At 35.9% G+C, this 22662-nt stretch overlaps 1 protein-coding gene across 2 annotated transcripts in view; it reads left to right on the top strand.

Moving 5' to 3' along the window:
* LOC145664080 (juvenile hormone esterase-like) overlaps nt 1–22662 on the top strand; it is a 67033-nt gene that overhangs the window by 27881 nt on the left and 16490 nt on the right. For both annotated transcript variants that reach the window (XM_081730422.1, XM_081730421.1), the window contains exons 5-7: nt 1911–2101; nt 12599–12773; nt 14806–14984. In XM_081730422.1, coding sequence (XP_081586548.1) covers nt 1911–2101; nt 12599–12773; nt 14806–14984 — 545 coding nt within the window. The remainder of the gene's footprint in view (nt 1–1910; nt 2102–12598; nt 12774–14805; nt 14985–22662) is intronic.

The following is a 22662-nucleotide window of genomic DNA, read 5'->3' as shown; positions in this document are numbered from 1 at the left end:
GGGAATTAGTATGCTGCTTGAGGTGTGAAGACAAGCGTAATTCAAACCGTGGTGATCGAAACAGCCTTATTGGGACAACAAAAAATTGAAGCAACGAAAGAGAGGGCCACACAAATTCGTCAAAAAGGAGACTATCACACACATGGATATACCATGGACGGACCATGTGTACAGCGACGACGTGCAGCATAGAGGTCGTAAATCCGGCCATCACACAAGAAAATCTACAGAGGTGATGAGAAATACAGAGCACGTGTGCAGAATAATTAAAGAGAAGCCTCCTACGACGATATATTAATGAATGTTTGTTGGCTTCAACACAAGGGCTGGCAACAGGACTAGTACGAAGCGCGCCAGTAGCTAGTCGAATGTCCAGGTAAAGAACTCTTTCTAGTTGTTTCACCAGAGAAGAGCGAGTGGACATATAAACAATAAACAAGGGTGTTCAAAATCAACAGGTCCCAAATGTATCTAGTGCAATATTATACTGCATTCAGGAAAACAGGAACTATTTCTATGATTTCTATGGAAAGTGAACCGGATAATGGAGTGCAGAAAGGGAAATGAAATGGAATGAACTAATAGTTCACAAATTATCAATATAAACACATTATAAATATTGTACACATCAGGGGCGGATCCAGGGGGTCGATCGCCCCCCACCCAGAAGACGAAACTTTCTTTTATATATATATATAACCCATCCCAAAGTTCGGAGCACTTAAAAGTTCGGTATGACCTCCCACCGCCCCCTCAGAAGTAAGTCCTGGATCCGCCCCTGGTACACATTCTATATTAGTTTAACTTAGTCAACATACATAACTGAATGTACGATAAATATAGGAGTAAATTTACTCAAAATTTAAGAAGGTGAATCTCACTGTTCTTCCAAAAATAAATATCCGATTATGGACAGAAATGTAGTGCCTTGTTACAAATGTTCAGCCGGCTGAACAGGACCCCCACCCCACCCCGTCAACCCTACCCCAACGAAACTGTCATTTATGTGTTTCATAGCACCTCAATTTCATAATATATAAAACTCCTATCTCTGCGATTCCAACTAACAGCTTGGGACTGAAGAGGTTATGACCTCTTATCCTAATAACCCTATTACTAAGAACCACTTCATAAAGCTAGTTTGCAAAACACTTATTGAAATTTGTATGGTATGTTACTTGAATAAAGTACTAATTGAAGTTAAAACGTATAGACTTATTGTTTCGGAAAATAACAATTGAAGACACTGTTTTCAATTCTGTGTCAAATACTGTCCCTTTTTCTGGAGAATCCAAATGTGCAATAAGAAAGGGGGTGGGGTTCTCATTTGAAATTTTAAAATTCCCCACGTACCCCCGAAAGGGGTGAGGATAGGCGATTGTGTTTGGTATCGTTGGATAGCTTTTTCAAAACTATTTAACACTTGTTTTTGTTTGTGTTGCTAATCTGTATATTTCGCGAAATATTGGACCGTTCCGGAACTTTTTTTCGCACCCTGTATATGATACAGTGTTATGTATGGTAGTGGAAACTGTACATTCTTCGTTAACCACCAGATATTGCATTAAACTTAAACCAATCAGTTTTTAATCAAAGATATTGAAAATAGTTGCTAAATGTGAAGGTGGTCAAATTATTACACATTCAGCATTGCATCAGCTTTACTTTTTATGTTAATATAAATGGCATTTATTCAACAAATTTGGCTCTTAATGACCTGACCACTGACTGTAGTTCGAAAGTAATCGTTTAGTTTGTATTGTATGAAAGTAGTATTACCTATTTACTGTGTTCAGTAAATCCATTAATTAATGAATATATGGATAAAAATTAACTTATTCCAAGTAGTTTATTTCATTTATTTATTTTTTAAATATACCATACATTTATTTTTTAATCTATAATTTTAGGACTTTTTCATCGTGCAATATCTCAGAGTGGTACTGCACTTTGTCCCTGGGCTTTAACATTACTTGCCAGGAAACGAGCTTTCAAATTAGGAGAATTCCTTGGGTTTAAAGGTACAAATTCTCAAGAGCTGGTGAATTTTCTAAGAACTATTGAACCACCAAAATTCTATGAAGTTATATCCAAGTTCAAGGTTAGTGAACTATATCTTAAAATTAGGTTATAAAATATATTACATTGACAATACACGGCATCGTCATAATGTTATTCGAGGTTTCCAGACGTAAAGAAAGAAAGAAAGAAAGAAAGAAAAAAAACATAGGAGAGAAGAAGAAAAGAAAAATAACAGGAGGAAGAGATATACTATATATTTTTAGATGCAAAACTCACAAAGTTTTCTGTAGAACAAGAGCAACGTACCGCGGATGCGTCTTTTATCCACTAGGAACTCAGAAGTAACATTATCGTGATCATAGAATTTAGGAGTGAAGAGAGAGCGCTTTACATTTGAATTCGCAAAAAATAGTCAATAATAATAATAATAATAATAATAATAATAATAATAATAATAATAAAACATTCATGAGTGGTGGATGAAATTGCTGACTTATTGACGTTGTGCTGCCAAACAAATAGTTGGCCAGGCTCCTCGCAAGAGATGAGCGTGTTCGAGAAAGCTTGTTAAGAACCCGCTGGAACCCCACATCACTTTCAGAATGACATCTATCCAGGCCCGTATTTAGGTAAGTGCTATTGTGTGCTCGAGCACAGGGCGGCAGAATTTAGGGAGCGGCAAAATTTTGAAATTATTTTTAAGATTTACAATAAAGTAATGAAAACTAGCAACCCGCAGAGTCCTGCTCAAGCGCGAGAAAATGTGTTAATGTGTTTAATTCGCTGTAATTACAGTAGTTACTAATTAGCTAGCTTATCTGATTATTTTTTTAGAAAATCATCCTCTTCCACCCCCTACCCCAAAGGGTAAGGATGAACTTGAACATCATGAAAACTGATACCGTTAAACTCATCGACCTCGAAAACTATGAATTCAACACTAATATCTGTCGTTTTCGATTACTTTTGAAATCTCGCTCTCTCCCTGGACCTTGAAGTTGCATTGTATTAAAACTGTCAGTATTGATTTCAGCGATCCCCAAAATTATGAATTCAACTCTAATATTGGTCGTTTTCGGGAAGGGGCGACAAATTTTGTGGGGAGGCGGCAAATTATTTAGAGCACAGGGACGCACAATATATAAATACAGAATTGGCAGAGTCTTAAAAACCTTAGTGGGTGGTAATCGGAACTGTCCGAACAATCATATCCTCTTACTAGTGACATTGTAACTTAACTTATGTTCAACGACGTTGCCATAGCTTTGGTCCCCATTACACTGTGATTAATGGCTTACACATGTGGGTTCTTTCTTTCTATATAGAGAAGGGGGAAATAAACAAACACTGACCAACTTGCCTGCATATATAGATCATTCCTTCTCAATGGAAAAAGAAATATTCTGTTAAAAGCAGGTTGAAAGTGTCAAATAACAAAGCAACATCAAGCACTCGGAGTTTCCAGACTACTTTTTTCTTCACCAAAACATTTAAGACATTCCATTCCTTATTCATATGACGGAGAAGATCAGCTTTTGCTCACCCCCTATTTTCGCCGAGAGCTGCCGTCCAGTTCGAATTTTGTTCCTCTCCAAAGGAAGAAGGAAGATTTTTCCACTCAAAGTGTCAAATAACAAAACAACACAAACCATTCGGAGTTTCTACGCTACTTTTTTTTTTTTTCGCCTAAACCTTTCTCAAATGACAGAGATGAATACGCACTCCTCTGGTCGACAATTGTCAGCTAGCTAGAATTTCTTGGCAACACCGGATTTCGGAGAAAGTATCTGTTTCACTACCATGTAGTAGGAGGAGAAGGTTAATAGGTCAATTTTCCATACCTACCCCAAGGTTTTTAAGATGTTTCTAAAAGTTTACGGACCTGCATCTATCGTTATTCAAACACCAGGGGCGCATGCACGGGGGACAACCGAGTCCGAATCTTCTTCCCCAACTTGCATTTCTCCAACAACTCAACATGCATTTCTACTCTTTCTGAATAAACTATACTTGTTTAACAGGAAAATGATTGATGTGGTATGAAAATTTGATCTTACACTTCATCTGTACTGTTTTTCTTATAAAAGCAATCTAGTTCTATCATTTTTTTCCCTGGAAATATAAGTAGAAGTAATTTACAATTACTTCTCGTCTTTTTGGGTGCAAAATAATACCCGTTTAATCCTACATAGACGTAGTGGCTTTGTAGTATTGTACCCCACCCCACTTCCCAAAGCATGGACCCCTTCAACTAAAATTTCTGGGTGCGCACCCGTAAAACACTAATGCTCCTGACCATTGAATTGGGCATTTTTGTGAAACTGATAGATTTAGCTATTCTGTTCTGGTTAGCGAAAGACTGTGGATTCTTACAAGTCTGTTTCGTTTCATATTGAGAAGCCATGATTGATTTCCAAACTAAAGGGATCTAAATTAAAACCGGAAGGAAAAGATGTGCCACTTCCGCTTGTAATAAAGGGATAAAGGTGAACATAAAACCTGTTTGTGGAACACTGAATTCATATAAAAATGAATTTACCCTGTCTATTTCTATTTTTGTTCTACAAGAATTCAATATAGAAACCAAAATTGTGTTAAATCTACAACTCGTTGTTTTAGTAAAGAAATACGAGGACAATTAAAAAAAAAAAAAAAAATCTCCGTTTGGTTATCAATGATATACCCGCAGATAGAGAACTTCTATTATACACGTTACTAAAGTACAGCATTCCAGTACTTTTCAGCGTATTCATCATTCAAATTGAGGCACTTTTCATAATACTTTTACAAGATTTGAAATTTCTTCTGCAAAAAGTCTCTCGCCTAGGAATGAAGCCATCCGTTAACAGCATTGTGAAGCGTATTGTCATTGTAGAAGCGGTGCGACGCAAGCCACTGTTTCATGTGCCTCAATTTAAATTTTTGGTAGTCGCTTGGCGCCAAATCTGGGCTTCAGGGTGGCTACAGATGACCACCCATTTCTTACCACATCGTGTACGTCAGTTCGTCCATCTTTAAACATGCGACACTATTCACATACGATACCTTCACTCAATTACGTTTAATCCGTAAACACCACACAGCTCGCGATGAATCGCAGCTGCTGAAAGTTTTTCGCACTCGGAAATCGTATTACCGCACGCAATTCAATTTGGGTGTTTTTCTATTGGAGCGGTTATTTTCAATTGTTATAGTGAACGAGTAAGCTGCAACCAATCTTCTTCCTCTGCTCACTGCCTACTGAACTACTGCAGACAGCACCACAGGACTGACGTTACTCTTCCCGCCAAGGAGTTTTTTCTTCTTTTTTTCTCGAATTGCTCTCGTATTTGAAGAGATGCAACTATTCTTGCGACATTGAATCTGTTCATCCCCCCACCTGAAGAAAAGCTTTTCTTGTTATTTCTTGCAGTTTTTTTTTTCCTTTCTTTCTTTAGAACGATCCAATACTGAAACTAGGAATAGCAGATCTCAACTGCTTCCGGTTTTCATAGAGAGATAAGGATGGCGACAGGAGCTATTCTCGGTACACTATATCCATGTGGAAAAGAAAAAAAATCGCATTCTCGTCGCTGTACTACGGCACAGACGAATGGACTGCTGAAATCGTTCTGTAAGACTTTCCGCACTTACACATAGTAAACTAAAAAGAATGAGAGGAACTATAGATCAGTCATTTCAAACTGAACTCCCTGTCACATCATAATTTTGTTTGTCAATGTTCAGACGAGAAATTTGGCGCTATTAAGTACTAGTAGGCAAATGAAGAATATAGGTGGTGCTGCAGTTGTACCAATCGTTGGGGAGTGGCTCAGTGGTAGAGCGTTCACCTCTGGTGCTTGGTGTCCCGGGTTCGATCCCAGCCCCGCCAAGTGAACTTTGTGGTGGACAAACACCGGGTGCGTGGGTTTTCTCGGGGTTCTCCCGTTTCCTCCCACTTTCTTCATTCCACCATTTAATTCATTACTCATCATCGCCGTCTCCTTCAGCCTAACCGGCATAACCGTGGGACGTAAAACTCAAAGATTTCATTTAATTTCATTTGTACCAATCGTTGATCAATGACTTGTCCCACACTCTACCGACAGTTCTGTATTCCATTCTCTTGTCTTCCTTCCTCCCTCCTCCCCCCGTCGTACTTTGCTCTGTATGTTCTCTCTATCACCACTCTTTACGTAAAGCGTACGTCGATATTATACATCAGCCAATAAAATGAGTGAACTAAATTAGCGACTTGACGTTTGCTAAGTTTCCAAGGAAGAGTTTATGGAGCGTGTGTAATGTTTTGCAGAAATTTATTGAGATTTTGAATCTAATGATAACGTTTCTTAGAAAATTTTTCCTTTATTGAAATCAAAACCTCTAAGAGAATTATAATACACACTATACATATATATGCCAAATCTCATTAAGATAATATTTCGCATAAGTATAAATATATTAAGAGTTTCATTGTAATTAATAGTGCATTATTATTAGAATAAAATGTAAGTGAATTATTAGCTTTTTTTAAGGCAAGGGACACTAATGTAAGCGAATAATCACGCAATAGTTTATGGAGTGAGTGCAATTATGTTCTCAGAATTTCCTCCCTTTTTCCTGTATAGATTCGTGAAACTCAATGAAAACATTGAAGAGAGATCATTATAAGTATCACTGTACTGATTCAATTAAAAATGTATTTGGGGGAAAATGTCGATTAGAATTTTCCTTTTATTGTCGTAATTCAGAATTTCTTGGAAACTGGCGACGAGACATTCAGTGGTGGAAGCTAAGATTCTTTTTATTATTGCTACTATCACCATCACCATCTCCCTCTGTGACTTCTATTCATAAGTATCATGTTAAGTATCTTTGTTTTGATTTCGTTCAATTGATATTTGGATACAGTGTCAACAGGATACCATGTCAGTTGCTAGCAAATGATGTATTCGCTCCATATGCACCTTCTTTTGTTATAAATCTTGAAATGACGACCCAGTGTTAGTACTCTTGATATAAAAGAGTGCGTTAGAGAGTTATAACAATAATCTTCCTATTTAGAAACATTATAATTTAGATTTAGTAGTACGAAAAAAACAAACAAATGTTGATAGGAAGCAAAACTAATAATAATATCAACAACAACAACAATAATAATAATAATTACTGGTAAAACTACTGTGTAGTTTGTAAAAAGGGGGTAAGAGTGAGTGTGTGGATATGAGAAGAGAGGGGGAGATGAGGACTAATGAATATTAATTAGATGGCTGAAGGCCCAAACTAATTTACTTATCAATATGCAAATAAAACGGTAGAGCTAAATTAATAAAATTATAAATTGATTAACTGAACAAAATGAAGATTAAATTTTGATAAGCATGAGACTAATTTTACAGGGTCCTCCTGCAGTTTTACTCCAGGTGGAGTTCCAACGAGATTACCCACTCAACAACGTGAAGTTATTGTTTTCATGGCTTATGGGCTCTGCACACTCCCAGCAGCTGAAACAGAAGACATGTTACATGTAAAATCTGAAGTCCAAGAAGACGACTGGGTTCATTGGTGAATACGTTTAATATCCAGCACACTGAGCACATATACAAGAAATGCACTAAACACTTTGAATTTCACTTGATCAAAAAAAAAATTAATTTTGAAATTTTCAAATTTCGAAATTTTAATTTAGGCCTTTGCTTTTCAAATTTTATACTGTTCAAGTTCATGCACGTTTAAATAACTTTATTCCTGGCCAGTCGTCCTCTTCTTTCCACTCCTTTGATGATCCGCATCCCAGAATCCCACGTTGGCCTTACCTCTTCCGTTACGGTAAGACGTTCCCGTTGATTGAAGGGATTCTTGGGGTTATTTTCCGCAAATCCGGCGTCTCACTGTTCCTGACGATTCATACGTAAGGAAATGTTTGCTTTTCCCAGAAATCAGGCTTTCATCGTCGTCATCCGGTCTGGTCGTCTATGTGTCGCCGTCTTAAGCGACCTAGCTTTTGACCGTGGTGTTAAGAAACTGCGTTCGCATTCCAGAGACATAAATGTTCTTCGCACCGCTGTTTCACGATATGGTTATCCGACGTCTACGCTGTTGCACTTCTGAATAAACGGTTTAGACACTGGGTCCCACACACATCATAAATGATTAAAATCGAGCACTTAATAAATAAATAAATATATATATATATATGCACAACTATTTACAACGCGGTACTAGAGTTTGCTTCCATTGTACTCCGATTGAAGAAACTTTCCCAGTCTGAACTGGTAAAATTGTTATGTCACAAAAGCTTAGATCGTTCTAAGCACAAACATTCCTGTTTCATATCACGAATGGCGCGATTTTCTTTCAAGTTCAGTTTGTAACTAGCCACGACCACAAGAGCAACTGGATCAACATGTCCACACGAAAGCCGGTTGTAAAACATAACTGTCAAAGTTCTGAACACGACTTTTGAATAACTGACGAAAAACTACTTGAACTTCATGACGATTGCCCAGAGTTCGAAAAGTAACTCTCGAAGGCTCAACAACATCAACTACCGACGTTCAAACACCAACTCCCTGTCTCACTCCTCTGTATTGTATTTATTCCAAGCCATTTCTCACCAAAACCGTAGGGTCGCACTGAACATAGGGTGCTTTCATACGGCGGGGAGAGTGCAGTGCAAAGAGGTACATTCAGATGTACGTACCTATCCCTTGACCTATTTACAGTAGAAAACTACACATTTTCTTCTTTTTACATTAATAACTTTTCACTGCAACGTTTAATTACAAAACTGCTGCTATCACCGTATTGTACAAAGATGCAGCTTTCAAACTATATGTATTACTTTGTGTAAGATAGTAAATTTAATAATAAAATGGTTGAATAAACACAGAAACACTTTTCAAAACACATGGCTCTCTCACCCTCAGTCTTGTTTCAATCTGAGGGAGACACCTGGTGGGAGAAGTTTTCACCTGTATGAGAGAGGTGAAGGATGTTTCCCTAGAGAGTTTTTATGCATTTGTGTAGAATTGGAGCAAAAGTCTCCTTGAATCTCACTACAAAAATAAACTACATGTAATAATATATATTTGGTTAAATCATCTTATGCTGTCATGTTGAAATAAATATAAAACAGCTGAAAATGCTTGCTCAGTCGCCTTGTCCTCCTCAGGAAGACTTCTGCTTTTTAAAACATGGCGGCATGGCTGTTCCTTGTACCATGGATTCCGTCCATGGACTGCGAGAGCTGCTACCCTTTTATTGATATAAGCCTTCATTTAATAATATATTTAAACTGGATACGGTCTAATCTATCTAAATAAAACTACTACCGACATATCAAGAAAATTTTTAACAATTTTATACAGAATTACGTGTGGAAATATCTGTACAAAACGGGGTGAAGTCTCATTGACGGAATAGCTCTCACTCGTAGTCTCAACAAAGTTTAAAAAGGTAGGTCCGTCTGGCTGGCAAAGAAAGTTCGTTGTTTCTTAGACGCGTGCATATTAAATCATGACAAAAGTGGGAGGAGCTTCCAGAAATCACACTTCTTTGAACGCTGGGTTTTGGCTTGTATTTGCTAGTTTCCGGTACTTTACAGCAAAAAAAAAAAATTCCACACAGTCGGACTCCACTGTCCAATGTTTCTCCCTACGAAACAATAACTAAAATACTAATCCATATCAGGATATATTCTTTATGCGTCTATACACGTCTATAATATGAAAATGCAGATGGAAACTATGCATTCGTGTTCTCTCTCAGAAAGCATAGCTCCTGTACAGAACAAAGGTTTTGCGTTCACCCAGAGTGAGGGACTGAAGCTATCGTCGTTTTATATGCTTGTTTGATACACAAAATATTATTAAATGAGGACTTGATACAAAATCTAATATACCTAATGAATGAAGAATACACATATTTACATACTTCACCTTTTGATAATTAACAAAGAAATAAACATACGCAAATAAACTTAAGCCTAATTAGTGCTTCTACACCTAACCCTATTTATGAATAAATATAAATATAATTAAAAATCTAAATATCTAAATACACCCTCCATTCCGAAAGAAACCGAACTTTTGAAAACAAATAGTACCACTAGTGCCATCTTGTAATATTTTACCGGTAGATGGCGTAGTCCCTCATTGACAACTGGTATAAATGTCATGACATATGGATGCACGGCAACAAAGTTATTGCGTTTCAACTGTCAGTGTATTGTGTACATCGGTCGGAAAATGAGTTTCAAACAACGAGCTGCAATTGAGTTTTGTGTTAAACTGTGTAAAACTTTTAGTGAAACGCACCAAATGCTACAAAATGCATATGGTGATGAGTGTCTATCCCGTACGCAAGTTTACGAGTGGTTCAGGCGATTCAAATCGGGTAGAGAGACGCTGGATGATGACGAAAGATCAGGCCGTCCCAGAACCGGATTATCGGAGGAAAACATCGAAAAAGTGCATGAATTCATCAAACATAACAAAAAATCGTCGGTGAAAGTTATTGAAATGGAATTAGGCATTCCTCAAACAACCGCATACCGCATTTTGACCGAAGTTTTGGGCCTTAAGAAGGTTAATTCGCGGTTTGTACCACACAAACTCATCGAAGACCAAAAAGTTGATCGAATTGCGCATTGCAAAGACATCGTTAAAAGTGCTCGACAGGATCGAAACTTCTTGAAATCGATTGTAACTGGTGACGAGACGTGGTGTTTTGAATATGAGCCCGAAACAAAGCGGCAAAGTAGTGAATGGAGAGCGCCGGATGAAAGAACACCCAAAAAAAGTCGCTTGGTGAAGTCAAAAGTTAAGGTGATGCTGATTTGTTTTTACGATTCAAAAGGAATTATCCACAAAGAATTTGTTCCGCCCGGCCAGACAGTCACTGGAGAGTTTTACTTAGGCGTCATGAAGCGTTTGCTGGCAAGAATTCGTCGTATTCGGCCCGAATATCGCGAAATCGGCAGTTGGACTCTTTTGGACGATAATGCACCATCACATCGTTCGCGACTTGTAACTGAATTTTTGGTCAAAAATCACATTATTCGGTTGCATCATCCGCCCTATTCACCAGATCTCGCTCCGTGCGATTTCTATCTGTTCCCGAAACTGCATTTGGCGATGAAAGGAAAGTGTCACGCATCGATTGATGCCATTGAGAAGGCGACGACCGCCGTCCTAAAGACCATTCCAATAAAGGACATGGAGAAGTCGTTTGACAACTTGTTGGAGCGTGCAAATATGTGTATCGATGCAGAAGAGGAATACATTGATTAATAAAAATGATTTGTTCCAAAATGTATATTGCTTTTTTGTTTTTTTAAAACGTTCGGTTTCTTTTGGAATGGAGGGTGTATGCATGTATGTAAATAAAGCGAAAAATTTATATGCAAATTAGCCTTGTGAATAATATATGTATGCACTATACAAGTTACACAGTTCGCGGGTAGGTACGATGTGAAAAATTACTACCAGCGAAGACAGGAGATCCCCGCGTAGGTTAGACACTAAAGCTCTCGCTTTTGGTGCGAGCGATCTCGGGTTCGATTTCCGATGGGAACGCTCGGTCGACAAAGTGTAAAAGCTTTCTCAGGCCAGCCGCTCTCTGTGAGGTTTTGCTGGGATTTTCTCATTCAGTCCAGGCAGATACCAGGATGGTACCTAACAATCGTCCCAGGCCACTTCCTTCCTTCCTTCCCCATCCTTTCTTCCAGAATTTCCCGGGTAGTGTGATCACCGAAGGACTTTATTCCTCATACTTGACGCTAGCATACCTATAAATTTCGAAATCCCATAAATTAATTCCTAATCGTAATCCGAAGAGAGAGAAGGGTTTTGTGTCCTCGATTTCAGTACTAATCAGTCTGTTATTAGTGCGCAACGTAATTTTGAAAAAAAAAAGAAAGAAAAAGAAAGAAAGAAAAAAAAAAGATGTGGTGGAGATTCACCCAGTGGAAGCATACGATTCGTTAGAATGCTCCTATTTTTAACCGACTTAAGAAAAAAAAGGATATTCTCAATTCAACGCTTTGATATATATATATTGTTGATATATTCATGCATAACTTCTTCATAGCTGCGTCGATTTTATTGATTTTTTATTTATTTAATTATTTTATTTTAATTAATTAATTAATTTATTTATTTGTTTTTGTTGATATGTGAAAGAATATACCCTTGCGGTGGTCCCATATAAATTTCGTTATAACTTGGAGATAATCGTTGGATCTAGATCTTGAAATACCTCAATGGAGGCTGTGTCGAAGTCGGTAAAGAAATTTGTTGAAAAAGTTTTAGTAGGAAAGAGGTTGTAAGCAAAAGACATACTGTTATCTATCAATAATCGTTAAAACATTGAAGCTTGTTTGTGCAGTTTTCATACGAAGTTCACAAAAATCCGTCGTTGTAACCAGCAAAACATTAGTCATCTCCAATCCAACTGTGTTGTGCAGATTCTAAGCAAACGTTTGCGATTTTATCAACATGTCTCTTAAAAATTAGCCTTAATTTTTTAAGGTCATGTAGACATTCGATGGTGGAACAATGTTTTAACGTGTACGTTTTATTTTTTTCTTATATAGGAGCATCCTTTGATTGATGTGTTACCTTTTCTTCCATGCGTGGAATCTAGTGGAGAAGCAGATGGTGAAACATTCCTTCCTTATGATCCATTGACGATGATTAAGAAGAAAATTTTTAACCATGTTCCATGGATTGTTGGCGTTAATTCACACGAAGGACTTTTTACATCACTTCGTAAGTGGTAATGCAAATAGTATTTCATAATATTTTTTGTACTAAAACATTTTGTAGAGATGTGTAAATGCTGTTTATCATTGTAGTATTAAATAACTTATCTTGCCTTCCTGGTAAGCAATAGTTTTTTGGAAATTTGGAATATTTGTTTAAAGTATTTGTAATTTGATTAATTGTAGAAGGAAATTTGAAGTAAAAATTAGGCCTATATGGCTTTCAAATGTACATTTTTTTTCCAGAACTAAAAGTACTAACGTATTAAATAGTCATCTAAACGAGTAAGTAAATTAACCAAAGACTTAAAGTATAATTTTTAGCAACTTTTATTTATTTATTTATTTATAAATCATGTAAACATATCTCTCAGTTATCGAAGTTACTACTCGATGATGGAAAAGAAAAAAAAAACATATTTTCTCTCTGGATTTACGTATTCTTTTCAAACTTTGCCAACATTTGATTAAACAAACAACCAAACAAAATGTATTGTTTCTTACATGGAGGTCTAAAAATCAAACCTCTAAACAAACAAACAAAATGTATTTTTTCTTACGTGGAGGTCTAAAAATCAAACCTCTTTCAGAGTAATCTCTTGGGACATACACAGTTCTTCCAGTTATCCCGTTGTTGGTGATATCATTTCTGGAAAACAAATGTTAACGTACTTAGCGTATGCTTCTTTAAGTAGATCCTGATAATGTCGATACCTCTTACAGATTTCTGGTATCTCCTACGGAGGACGTGGCGTATCAGCGTTGAAATCGACTAAACGTTACATGATGCTTGTACTATTATTGACAGACACAACTTCTCAGAATCACTGCACACTTTTCTAAAACCAAATTTTTGCCGCGCAAAAATAAATTCGAAAACTGTTAAGAATAATGAAAGAAATTTCTTGCATATTCCTTCGTAAAGCAGCGTTGCCAGTCACTCTCTTACAACATTGTTTGTGAAGGATTGCTATATACTTTTCTAGTCGGTATGGGAAATTTAGGTGTAAACACAAAACCACTATAGTTATTTATTCTTGGGGCCACCTAGTTTAATTGATCTACATAACATTTCAGCTTTTATCCAGCGATCCTTGATCAAATTTAAATCAGGCGGATTTTAGTTGGATTATGTGTAACCAGCGAATTGGGTTCTGCCATAGTTATTTTTTGTTTTCCATACCGGAATTTGGTACTTTTTAATTCAAGTAGCTTCCAACTGTCCTGTTAAATGGAGACACGATGCCTCAGTAGTAGATCGCTCATTTCTGCTGCTAGATTTGATTTAGCCCTGTTAGTTTTGTTGAACAGCATTGAATCTGTGAGTCTTCAGTGTTATTTTAGTTTCCTTTTACTATCTTAGTTTCGTCACTATCATTCAGTTACATTTATAGTTAGTTACATTCAGCTACATATTCAGTTAGCTCTCTCCACCAGTAGGTACAACTGGGAGACACTCAGATACTCTAAGGTCCTAAATAAGGAGATTTGGTCCGTCACGCGTAATGGGTGTAATCCATTGCCTTCGCAGAAGGTTTTAGAGCATTGTGTGCACAAGTTAGAATGAAGGAGCAATTACTGACAGTCGTTGCAATCAGGGGCGTGTCTTAAATAATAAGGATACACCCTCATCCCGCCACAGGTAAACAGATACTTCACGTATAACAACTGAAGAAAAATGTCATTTTGTACAATGCACGAAATATTGACGGAACTTTCGTATAAATTAAAATGTGACTTTTTATCAATGTTGGTCTTATAAATAACACACCATCACTTACTTGTTAATGTCTTTTTAAACTGTGGTAACATTTTAGTTCGTAAACATAATAGCAATAAAACAATGTAAGCAAACTTCGACTACCATGATTGCCATATAATTACAAAAAGAGGGTAATTACTAAATTACGGTCTAAAAGAAATTCGTGTTTTTTGCAATCTGTGATGCTATTAATTTAGTTTCGTGCAAATCTTTATTATATTTGCTCGATTGCTTACATACTAATTAAGTTTTGATTTAATACTTTCTTCTTTTTTAGAATTTGTGGTGAATCCTAGTCGACTGCGAGAGTTGGAAAGTGATTTTCAAAATTTAGCGCCAAAATATTTCTTATATGAGAATAGAACAAAGTATCCAGATGAGATTACAAACAAAATCAAAAAATTCTACTTCGATGACCAACCTTTAGGACCTGAACATCTGAGCAAATTTGTAGACGTAAGTGAATTTAATTTAAGTAATGGTGAATTGAGAGTTAATATAAAATTTTTGTTCACTATTAACTGTTGTCAACGTAAGTTGCCTAGTTTTCTGTTCTATGTGTGATCTTAGAATAAAGATCTAGAGTAAGTGAGAAAGTAGGTGTTAACGACATAAAATATGTTTGGATACTAAGTGTGCAGTTAAGATTTAATGAGATTAGGGAAGTTGATATTACTCAGTATCGTATGTTGATCGCACTTTTAAAAACATGTGGGATTACACTGAAATAATTCGTAGAAAATAGTGAAAGGGCCTATTAGATTGCAATGATGTGAACAGACTTTGGGGGAGATGGCTGAAATTCAGATCAAATGTAGAAGAGACTATGTAGATTCTATATTCCAAAAGCAAATTGTCCTAAAATGGATTGAACATAGTAAAAAAGCACGAAACATTAAGATTAAAGTCAATGGAAAATTAATGAAAAAAAAAAAAAAAGTCGTCGTCCTCGTATCTCAAAAACAATAATAAGAAGATGGCTAATTAAACGCTTATTGCAAAGGCATAATGAAGAGCTTAAAAACGATGTAGGGGCTATAGCACGTAAGGTAAATATGAATAGAATATTGTCAAAAGTCAAATTGTTTGAGTAAAATCAATAATAATGATAAAGTATATGCATCTTCTTCGAATTACTTATGTCGCCCACACGGAGGTTACGTGCTTGAAATATCTCACATCTTGATTTGGAATCTCCACCCATTTAGCACGCAACGTAACTTTTGACCCTATCATGTGACACAGTCTGGTCCGTATGGCAAAGCAGATATGCCCTTTCTTTCTCAAACACACAAAAGAACAGAACATAGAGGCAGAATCTGTATGTCAAAAGAATAGCAGGTTCAATGCTAAAATATCACGTACGAAGTGGTGTCATTGTACAGTTCTCTATGTAAACAATATCAGGTCAAACATAGCGCACTTAAGAAAAAGGACTGATTATAAAACGTATTGTTTCCTCGAAACTTAACTCAAGAGGATAAGTTGACTTAATTGGGATGTCGTAAAAGGATCGAGGATTTAAGTTCATTACGGTATATTAAGACCATTGAAAAAAAAAAAAAAAAAAAAAAAAAAGAGAGAACTTTACCAATTAAGAGTACTAGAAACCAAGGCAGCAGAGAAACTAGCATATAGTCTCCTAGATATATATTTTTAAATTTTAGCTGTCTCAAGAAGATGCGTTGTCGCCATTATTATTCAACTTTGTCCTGGAGTACACTACAAAGAAAATCAAAGATAGCAACCGGGGCCAAGAATTAAATGGTATTCACCAGGTTATGGCGTATGCTAATGATGTAAATTTAATAGGAGATAATAGGAGAACAATAGAAAAAAATGAAGAGGTCTTATTAAACGTTTGCAGGGATAGATGTAAATGCAGAAGAATCTACATACATGGAAGTTCGTCGGGATCGTAATACGGCAAATAATGGATGCGCTAAAATATCAATTAATACTTTTGGTAAAGTGGATCCTTTCAAATATCTAGGTTCAATATTAAAAGACCAAAACTATATTCGTAAAGAAACTAAATGTCGGCTAAAAGCGGGAATTTGTATTAGGATTATTCAGTTCAAAATCTCTTGTCGTCGCGAATTCTGTCCAGAAATTTGAGGCTTAAATTATATAAAACGATAATCATATCTGTTCTGTATGGTTGGGAAACATGGTCGCTTATTACTTTGAGGGAAGAACGTAGACTGAAAGTATTTGAAAAAAGATCCTGAGACGAATATTCGGACCCAAGAGAAACGGGAGTGGGGAATTGCGGAAACCTCATAACAAGTAACTACATAATTTATACGGTTTACCAAATTTTGTTAGGGTCATCAAATCTAGGAGGCTCAAGTGGACAGGTCATGTAGCCAGGATGAAAGAAAGTAGGAACGCTTCGAGTCTTAACTGGAAGACCAGTCGGTAAAGAAGACCTAGGTGCAGATGGGAAGACAATATTAAGATGGATCTCGCAGAAATGGGAATACAAAGTAGAAGCTGGATCCAGTTGGCTAAGGATAGAAGTCAGTGGAGAGCTTTTGTGAACGCGGCATTGAATCTTCGGGTTCCGTAGGCCATATATAGAAAGAGTTACTGTATTCTATTCCGACAGTGGCCGTGAGTTTGCCAATAGTGTAATAAAAGAAATTTGTTGTATGTGGGATGGAGTGGGAGGAATAGTCCATCATAAACCTCACCATAGAGCCAAAGCTCTATGGGAATAGTTAATCAAGACATTCAAAATCTTCTAATTGCATGGCTGAACGATAATCAAACATCTGAATGGTCGAAAGGCTTTAAGATTACTGCAGTTTGCAAAACACACGACTTACCATGAAGATATTCAGCAAACTACATTGGAGGAAATGTTCCGATACAAAGTGAAGAGCGGACGGCTGTCAAATTTACATCGTGATAAATTTTTTTGGTTTAAAAAATAAGAACTATTAGAAAAATCGTACTGATGAGAGAAAATCGGAGAAGAGAGAAAATATTAATCCAACTTCAGCAAATCTTGAAAATGAAAACGTTCTTCATTCTTAGAACGAACGATCGACAAATAACGAAGGTGGAAATATTAATGCATCTTTCACTAAATCTTCTACGAGTCATGCAGAGAAACATGTTCAATCATCTTTCTGTAAGTTGTACGAAGAAGTAGTGGATCTAATGAATGTTTTATTTGTGGAAATGAGGTATTAGGAGGTCACTTTATTGCGCAGTGTACGAGGCCAGTTCACACAATATATTGTGGTATGGTGTTTCAGTTACATGTCAGTTATATATTAAAAGAAGCCAAAGAGGGTTTATAAGACTAAGATGTAATACAGTTCGAATAAGGAGTTTCCCACGGCTTCTATTCGTGGTACGGTAACAGTACTAGTACCAGACGTTGATCGCGGCAGTACTTATTCACAACTTGGTATTATTGTCGCGGTACATGATAATGAATTTTACTAGATTAGCAATTCACGTGAAACTATGGTAAACTGTACATTAGAAACTTATTTCTTGTTACCAAGCCAAATTTTAGTGGCATTAAAGATGTTTCACGTAAAGAAAGTATCTTTTCGAAAGATGGTGTCTTTGATAAGCGTCCGCAGAAGATAATGATATCGTCATTGCTACTGTACCATTAAAAGCAAGAAATCCAGCAGCAGGACTGAGGTGACATGTCTAATTCTAAGTGCCACGAAAGTAAACCTTGTTGCAACAAATATATTAAAGTGAAGATATTGCTTATAAAAGATAAGAGTATAGAAAATTCAAATAATTATAATAGTAATGCTGTAATGACAGATACAACAGACAATGAACTCCAAGGAGTAAATTGGCTTGATACTTCTAGGAAGCTTGCAAATAATGAACTAAATAATACTATGAACCAAGTGCATACCAATCCCAGAATTTACTTAGTGGAAAAAGCAGCACTACGAATATAAAATATAGGAAAGATCTAAATTGCAATGTAAATGTACCATAAGTAATTTTATTTGCGATTATAACAAGGAACATCATGGAGCAAGAATATGTCGACTAATCAAAGAATACAAAAAAATGGTTACTTACACAAAACAATTGCTGATGTATTAAAGCGGATAAAGGGAATATATTTACTTTATTGTATTTAAAATTAACATAGGGATAAATTGTTGGAAAAATCAAAAATAGATTTGCTTGGCTTCGGAATAACATCTTTAGCACCTAAAACTACAAATTAACAAAAGTCTTGAGACAAGAAGAGAAATAACTGCAACGGTTAATACCAATCAATTAAAATTATCGTTTATCGGTATAATAGATACTGTATATTTAATATTGATTATTTTTTATATTTAATATTGCATTTTAAATATATTTAATAAGATTTAACCATTAAATGTACTAAAAAATGATTTTGAGTGAGTAAGTTTAATAACTTTAAAATCCATGAGTTTATCAAAACCTTAGAGTTGTGTCTTAGAAAAAAGTTGAAATTGAATTTGAAGACAACATCTATTTGCAAGAAAAAGGTTTAGTAATGAGGAGTCCTTTTTCACCATTACTAGACAACATTATAATTGGTTATTTTCAATCTAAATTTCTGAAAAATGAGGAAGTATATTAAATATTGACACACTAATAGCTTATCAGACTGAAGAATAATTACGAACTTTATTGAAGATGCTGGAGCGTATTCATCCAAAAATTAAATTTACTGTGGAAAGGGAAAATAATAATTCTGAGTTTTACGTCCCACAGTTATGCCGGTTAGTCTAAAGGAGACGGTGATGGTGAGTGATGAATGAAATGGTGGAATAAAGAAAGTGGGAGGAAACGGGAGAACCCCGAGAAAACCCACGAGCACGGTGTTTGTCCACCACAAAGTTCACTTGGCGGGGGCTGGGATCGAACCCTGGACCCCAAGCACCAGAGGTGAACGCTCTAGCACTGAGCCACCGCGGCCCCAATAATAATTCTATTAACTTCTTATTTCTTACATTGTTTAGGAACCAGAATAAATTCCAACCAAAAATTGATAAAACGTCTTCTTCTAGTAAAATCTACGTACATAAAAGATTGGCCTATTCTTGGCAGTTAAAAGTCAATATTTGGATTAGTATGTTTGTGAGGGCGTATAAATTAGTGGTATCACTGTCAGATATGTTTAAAGAAATAAATAAATAATATCACTAAAATATATTATATACATAATAAAAACACGCACATAACATTTTTAAGGGTTCAAGAACTGCAGAGTTAAGTCCAGAAATGTGCGTAAAAATACTCAAAAATATATATCGTGTCCATTATTTCCTTGTTTGACATCTAGATTAGTGAAAATTGCTTAAAAAAACAATTTGAATATATGTCAAAAACCACCTGTAAATTTGAAACTGAGTTGAGTTAGTATAAGAATTATTTTGTTGACAAACTTCATCAAACGACATTTATCAGGTATTTTGTGTGGGGTAAAAGGAATGATACATTGGCATGATCAAAAGAAATATTAGCACTAGAGTAAAAGAACATATTGGGAAACCTAGTGAAGATAAAGAAGACATTTCAGGACTTCTTAAGCATTTGTAAAAATCTGAAACACGGAGTTCAGGATACCGCTATTTTGCATCGTGCTATCTTTCAAATTGAAAGAAATATCTTTGAGGTCTACGATATCAGAGCTAAGAATCCGGGCTTAATAGTGAAAAAGGAAGTCTAATGATACAATTATTCCCAATTTTATTACCGAAAATTGATTATCAAATTCCTAAAGGTCTTGTCATTTGCAAATACATTTTGTAATTTTATGCGATGAGGTTTATATAAATTATTACATATTTCTGTACATATAAAGTGATGAAATAATACAGATTTCACCATTAAGGATATAAGTAGATTAAAAGAAAAGGAATTTCATTAAAGGAAAACATTAATAAATTTTGTAGAATAAGGTTACCACCACCAAAAAGATTACAAATTTAATAAGCACTAACCTTGTATCCTGAAAGAGTACCATTTTTTTCTTTTATATCATTTCGACTTTCTCTAAAGTCTTCCTAAATATATCCCCTTCTACTGCTATTCCTTTTCTTGAATATGCTTCGGACCGCGGTGGCTCAGTGGTAGAGTGTTCACATCTGGTGCATGGGGTCCTTGGTTCTATCCCAGCTCACGCCAAATGAGTTTTGTGGTGGACAAACACTGTGCGTGAGTTTTCTCGGGGTTCTCGCGTTTCCTCTCACTTCTTCATTCCACCATTTCGTTCATTTTTGATGATCACCGTCTCCTTTAGCCTAGCCGGAATAATCGTGGGACGTAAAACTTAGATTTCATTTCATGTTTTGAATATGTCTCCACTGTGGGGCATTCTGGAAACTCCAAAATTAAGAATCTGACGAAACACTAATCACTTTCTGCAGTTGGTAGAACCTCATACGTCTTCATTATTGGTCTTCTATCCATGGAAAATAGATTGTAAACACATAAATGGTATAAATACAGTGAAACCTGTCTACGTTGGCCACCATCGGTTCCATTGAAAAGTGGCCAACTTAGACAGGTGGCCAACTTACAGAAAATAAGTGTGATTGGTGTATTTTTAGAATAGAATTTCTAGTATTACTTGACTGTAAAATTTTAATAAGCAATGGCACGACAGCTAGTTTTAAATAATGTATATACGGTAATCATAATAATATACAGTACTAGAAAAAAAATTACTACAGTATGTTTAATATATGTACTTTTACCTTCCTGAAAACTAGTCTGGTATACTTAGTTATTCAGATTGAAAACACAATAACACAACCATAAAAATAGAAACATGTGTAGACAGTTTATTGAAATTGATATTGTAGCACACTGAAGTATTCAGATTAAAAACAGAAAAGCAAAATTATAAATTGAACAATTTATGTGCAGCTTATATGACTTTTTTCGACAGTAACAAATATTTTCTGTAGATACCTTTCGAAAAAATACCAAATCAGTTATACAAATTTATTCATGGTGGTTCATTCTAAACGTACTTCTTTTATTCCTTTTGGCACATATGCACATTTTAATTTTGTAGTTAACTACCTCTTGTTAATGAGCTACAAGCGTTTTCCTCGCAACAAGTATGTTTTGAGGGAATTCATATCTCAAAAACCCCGCTACCTTTCGATAAGCCGTCAGGTGCCAATAGTTGGCAATTGCCATGGTTAGCTTTAACCTTGAAAATTTTCCTGAATTACTAAAGCTTCCCACTGATGAAAGGAGCTGATATAGCTAATGGTTTTACCAAAACAGATAGGGTAAACAAATACGTACAACCATTTCCTGAATTCATGTACGTGCTTTTTCTTATTCACACCTTCCTTCACCACCCCTTTATGAGGGTAGTGTTCTGGCCATTGACCTCCAAGAACAAATCGTGCGAATCGATGCTTCTTTGTGTCCAGTCACAAATACAGAACATCTACCTCTCATATGTGAATAAGAAAGAGTTTAGAAAAATAACAAAACATATTTTGCGTGGCCAAGATACGCAGGTAAATTTATCGTTATGATCATAGGGTAAACATTGCTTCAATGTGGCCAACTTCCAAGATAGACAGGTGGCCAACTTACAAAGTAGTAAGTAACGAATGTCTTATGGGAAAATGCAGGTTCAAGACGAACCAGGCCAAGATAAGCAGGTGGCCAACTTAGAGAGGTGGCCAAGTTCACAGGTTTTACTGTAATTATTTACAAAAATTTACGACTAATAATGGTAGGAAAAATGTACAAATGTATGTCCCTCGTGTACCAAATTCCACATAAGTAAATCTCCATGTTAAGCGGGTTTGCATATCCAGACTCCTAACTATGAAAACATTTACTCTCACACCAACCTCAATCATTTCATGAATTCAACCTGTTTTACATATGTTATTAGGACGTAAAATCGAATGTGATTTATTCTAAAAACACTTTTATACATTGCAAGAGTTGTAACGTCCAAATATTCACTGAGAACTCATAATCGTATCGGAATAAACAAAACCAAGTATGGAACAGTAAACTGCTTTGACAACAGTAAAAAGGTCTCCAAAGGCATATGAAATGGTCGAGTGGTTTGGGTCAATACTCTATCAATCACATGTTTGTGTGCTCAAACCCAGTAGGAAGTTGT

Source organism: Thermobia domestica, chromosome 11 (assembly GCF_964235325.1).
Source record: "Thermobia domestica chromosome 11, izTheDome1.hap1.1, whole genome shotgun sequence".
NCBI lineage: Eukaryota > Metazoa > Arthropoda > Insecta > Zygentoma > Lepismatidae > Thermobia > Thermobia domestica.
This window is presented reverse-complemented; position numbering and strand designations above follow the sequence as displayed.